The sequence below is a fragment of the Buceros rhinoceros genome, unplaced genomic scaffold (assembly GCF_000710305.1).
Source record: "Buceros rhinoceros silvestris isolate BGI_N320 unplaced genomic scaffold, ASM71030v1 scaffold29947, whole genome shotgun sequence".
Taxonomy (NCBI): Eukaryota; Metazoa; Chordata; class Aves; order Bucerotiformes; family Bucerotidae; genus Buceros; species Buceros rhinoceros.
The window spans coordinates 4,086-9,522 of NW_010424484.1; the positions used below are offsets into that span (position 1 = coordinate 4,086).

At 36.2% G+C, this 5,437-nt stretch overlaps 1 protein-coding gene across 1 annotated transcript in view; it reads left to right on the forward strand.

Annotated features, from left to right (window-relative positions):
• Nucleotides 1-5,437, forward strand: part of CTPS2 (CTP synthase 2) — a 63,971-nt gene that overhangs the window by 1,207 nt on the left and 57,327 nt on the right. The window contains exons 2-5 of the mRNA XM_010140823.1: nucleotides 361-531; nucleotides 817-917; nucleotides 2,837-2,953; nucleotides 4,320-4,403. Coding sequence (XP_010139125.1) covers nucleotides 361-531; nucleotides 817-917; nucleotides 2,837-2,953; nucleotides 4,320-4,403 — 473 coding nt within the window. The remainder of the gene's footprint in view (nucleotides 1-360; nucleotides 532-816; nucleotides 918-2,836; nucleotides 2,954-4,319; nucleotides 4,404-5,437) is intronic.

Below are 5,437 nucleotides of genomic sequence, written 5' to 3' on the forward strand. Positions count from 1 at the left end.
CTGCTGATTTGTGATTCCTGGAGATTGTTTTCTTCTGATCAAGGATTGTAGCATGCTTTTGAAATCTGGTTAAATATTTTTAAGTCACTTCAATATTTTGGCAATGTAACTTAAATTTATTTGCGAAACTATATGTGACTGAGGGATAGACATTCAATGTAAAAGTAATGACTTGGACATTAAGTCAGAATGACAATGCAGATTGAGTTGCAACATGTGCTTTATTGATATGTTGTAATATGTCATTAAAAAAAATCCATTTTTTCAATTTTAAGATAGTTTTGTGGTATTCCTCCTCGGTGTTTAATAATTTCAAATTATTTTACTGCTTTTCTGTCTGTTTTCACTCTCTTTTTTCAGGTGAAGTTTTTGTATTGAATGATGGTGGAGAAGTTGACTTAGATTTGGGAAATTATGAGAGGTTTTTGGACATCAATCTCTATAAAGATAACAACATCACCACTGGAAAGATATATCAGCATGTCATTAATAAAGAGAGACATGGTGATTACCTGGGAAAAACTGTTCAAGGTGATATTTTCAGTTCTGTGGGATACTAGTCCGTTCAGTCTTCACAGAGCAGTGATCAGCTAGAACAAGCTGCTTCTTGCTGCATCAACTTATCGCTTTCTCCTTCCCAAGAGATATGGCCGTATTCCTGTAACGCTGGGCTTCTGGTTTCAAGGACGGGAGGAATATAAAAAGTAGCTAGTAGTTTCCTTTTGACTTTCTGCTCATTTTCCCCTTTTTGCATGCAAAAACTGGTGTATGGGCCTAAAGTAAGATACGCTTGCCTTCTTTGGTTTTGTCTTGTAGTTGTTCCACACATCACTGATGCAGTGCAGGAATGGGTAATGAATCAGGCAAAAGTTCCCGTGGATGACGACAGAAAAGAACCACAAATCTGTGTAATTGAGGCAAGTATGGAACCTTTTAGGATATACATATCCACAGTGAACACAAAGGAGTAGTTTGCTTTCTCTTTGCGATTTGCTGTAGAAAGGTCAGACTGAAGTTTTATGGAGGACAGCAATGCAAAGACAGCTTTTATATTGTTCAGTTTGTTCTGAGAATGATAGGTGTGGTCCTATTCCTACAGCTTCTGTTTACTTGACTAGATCCCTTCTAGAATACTGCTGAAAATGAGCAGCTTATGAATTTATTAATTTATAAAATTAAAGCAGAAATTTGACTGAAGCTTTATACTGTTAATAGTATTGAGAAAACTTGTATGTATATGAAATACCTGAAATCTGCTGTGATCAGTAGGAGAGCCTATAACATTCTAGCTTCCATATGACTTCAAATGTCCATCTGGTCACTCGTGGTCATGTTTAAAGGAATATATTTAAAATATATTTTAAAAAATGTGAAAGACATGAAAAAATATAAAATATATTTTAAAAATATGTATGTATAAGTTGGTTTCCTGCTTTCTGGTGTTACTTTTAAGATCTTTGGAGACAACTTTGTTAAGTGCTTAACCTACTGAGTTTCTGCGTCGTGGAAACAGTGAGTTTTCCCCATCCTTACTAGGGCATTGAGACAACTAGAGGAAAGGCTGTCAGTAATCGGTAGTATTGCTATCACAGCAGAAAATACAGAATAATTTGAGATATTCAATTGAGATTTGAAGTTTTTGAGAGAATTTAAGAGAATATTTGAGAAATAATTTGAGCATTTGAAGATGAATATGTCATATATTTAATGCCAGAAGTGAGTCCTGTAATCAATAGTGTGGTAAACTTTGTGACCCAGACCACAGAATTGCTCAGTATTTCTTGTGCAGAAGAATCTGCCTTGATCAAAGTATATTTATTGGTATAGCCACAGATCTTTTTTGTGATATGGACAGTGAGAATCAAACACTTAATTTAAAACAAATGTAAAAACAGTGAATACAAAAGTTGCACAAAATTGTAAGTGATGAGCTTGGCAGTCCTTTAACTTCAAGCTTAATTTCCTGTTTCCTCCATGTAAAGTTTTTTTTTTTTCCCCATATAGCTCTAACCTGATGAAAATACTTTTCTTCAGGACTATAAGGATAATTGTAATGTTTTCTCATGGCAAAATTCTGAAGGAGTTAGACTGAATATGTGTGTCATATACATACGTAGTTATGAGAACGTTTGTGGTAGTGGGCGAACATAAATATGCAATTCTGTCAAAAGCCACTTGGTGGCACAGAAAGATAATTCTGAAATAAAACTACTTCATAAGATTTATGTGCTAAACTCTGCTTATTCAGTAGTAGTCTCCTACAGCTCTTTGTGTCTTTGAAAGACATCGATTTATGTCTGTAAACAAGTTTTATCATGGACTTAGTATTGGGTTTTAGTTTGATAATAAATACTTAGTCTTTTATAATGTCAAATATTATTTCATGTTGTCCGTATGTCATCTATTGATGTTGGAAAGCTATGATAATATCGCTAAATGTCTGTATCTTATTGGTCACAACTGTTCATTAGTCTGACAGAAAAATAAAGTTTTTCTGTACAAAAACCTTCACATCATCTTAACTATTGATTACTTGTTCACCCCCTTTGAAAGCAATGTGAAAGTCTGTGTTATTCATCTTCCCATGGGAAGCTTATGTGTTTGATGTAAAGGGAATATAACAGAACTGGAAAATCGTTTTGTGTTTTCCACAGGGAACAAAATGCACAGAATAGATGAGGATTCTTTGCAGAGTGTGCCTTGAAATTTCAATTGGCCTTTTTTTTTTTCTCAGATAAAAATTGCAGAAAACTTGTTGAGTGTGTAAGAGGTAGACTTTTTCTTCCCTTTGTTTTTGTTTTCTGCCGCTCTGACATAGCCAAGCTTTCTTTTTCAGCTGGGAGGAACCATTGGAGATATTGAAGGAATGCCATTTGTTGAAGCATTTAGACAGTTTCAGTTCAAAGCAAAAAGAGAGAACTTCTGTAATATCCATGTTAGTCTAGTACCACAGGTAAGTTATTAAAATTAATAAAATACATTTTACACTGTATTGGGCTTTATATTTGTTTACTTCTCCCATTAACCCTTACACGCTGGAAGATTTTAGAGACAGATACGAAACCCAGCCACACGGGGGTAAATAAATGCCTTAATAATTACTTTATTGATGTGAGAATCTGTTTTACTCTTCTAAGATGCCCCTTGTCACCACTAATTTATCTAGGAGGCTAAATATAGTTGTGCTTTGCACTGGAAGGTGCTGGTGCACTATGAACCCAGCAGGAAAGGCACTCAGACTCTCTAAGGTATTGTTTAAAATTCTGTTTGTTAGAGCGAACACCGTAAGGAGAGAATGGTATAAGTGACCTTACATCTTTTTTAGGTGGTGGGAACTCCAAGTGGTGTAGCATTGAATGGTCCTGACCTGCAGCACACTGGGCAGACCACAACCGTGGAAGAGGTTCTCCCCTTTCGGTCGTTTGAGCTAATGGATAGTTTTCTTACAAGGAAACAACAGTAACAACTTGTTACTGTCAAACAGAAAGGATACTCTTAGGAGAACGTGTTGCCACTTTGTTAGGTAAAAGAAAGGCCATGCAGGTGATAGTGGCAGATGCTGAGTTGGAGCTGCCTGCAGCTTTGCTCTTAAAACAAGCTGGCTGCGTTTGTTCTGCAGCTGAGGGGTTTGTGCAGTACAGGTCTGGGCCTCCTCACATGAACTCTGATCTGGATCACTAACTCCTCGATGTATAATGACCTTCTGGTCAAGACCACAACAACTTTTTGTACAGGGCTAAAAAGATTTTTCCATCCAAACTCTGAAGTTTTATTTCAGAATTAGGTTTTCTTATTTTAAGAGGTAGATATTCACTGGAGAGATTTTGGTAAGCAAGGGTTGGTGATGATGATATGATTGCACCTTGTACATATAGAAAGAGACTTATTAACCTCTGCAGCTATGGATTTGAGGATTCATCAGCAATTAGTAGGATTGATTCTGTATTTGAGAACAGCACTATTTACTACATCTGATTTTTTCCAAGGACAATCACTGAAGTCTTTGTGCTGTGTTGGACATTCTTCATTTATTAGCAAAATCAAACTTTTGTAATATTTTTGTTCTGCCTGAGTCAATTATATTGAAGCTTTTTATCCGAAAGAAAAAATGAAAATAAACCTGACCTCAGTTAGGGCCATGTGGTTTCTTATATAAGAAATTCTGTGAAGTAATAACAGGAGTGTCATTTCTGTTTCTGGAATGTTGTGGCTCTGTTTCAATATGTTTACTTTCTGCATTGACTTTTCTCTTTTAACTTGTAACTGGTCTGTTAGTAGATGTTAGTTGCTATTAGAGCTTTCAAAATATGTCTTTCCAGCCTAATGCCACTGGTGAACAGAAGACAAAACCAACACAGAACAGCGTTCGAGCACTGAGGGGTCTAGGCTTGTCTCCAGACTTGGTGAGTCAATAAATAGAGATTTTTATTTATAGGTCATCTAGAAGTGTCCTTGCAAGACCTGTGTTCAAAGAATAAGCCTTAGTCTCCCACGAGAGAGGAGAATTTTGGAAGAAATGCAAAATACGTGCTCCACTACTTCACTAAAGCCACGGAAATCAAATTACTCAAATTCGCTCTAAGTTAAATTAATTCAACTAACTCCTTGCAATATCTTGGGACTTGTAGCTATGTTATTTTGAAGCCATCTTTGCAGAAAAGTCATTCTGCACTGCTAAAAATAATCTAAAGTCTCAGTTCACTTTGTGGGAAGACCTAGGATGCTTCTGGCTTCTAACATTCTCTCACAAATTTCTTTTTATACATGATTAAGAAGACGAAATTCTGCCTTTGAAGTACAGCCTTTACACATATTCCCATTTGGATATATAAAATGTGTGGGTGAATCTTCAAAGTAAGGTTCCTCGATGTCTTTCATAGAATCATAAAAAGCTTTGGACTGGAAGGGAAGCTTTGGACTGTGAAGCCAGAGCAGCACAGCTTCAAATGCCAATACAACCCTGGTTCAAACTTATGCTCATATCTTCCTGAGCTGCAGCTGGTGCAGCTGAAGACAGTTTCCAGGTCTGCTTCAGGAACAGAAAAGGACAATTTTGCTCTTTTGTGTGAGGCTGCTTGTTAAGTCAAAGAATATTTTCATTACTTGATTCTGGAAGTTGTTGAGCACTTCCCATTCCCATAAAGCCTACTGGGAGAAAAAGCTCCCTAGCCCTCCTCAGAAATGAAAAAGCAATGGAAATAGTCACTGCTTCTGTATAATATTTATATCCTCAAAAATGAAAAATGATACTTAAAAGCACAGTCACACAACTGAATTTTGCCTTGTGACTGATATTTTTTTAACTCTTGCATTTTACATTTATCAAAAAGCATGTTTATAACTACTAAACCAATGGCTTTATAAATAGGATATGTGAAGAATGTCTAGGTAGCTTCAAATTGTTGTGACCCGGTAACTGTAATTAGCTTGTGTAGGG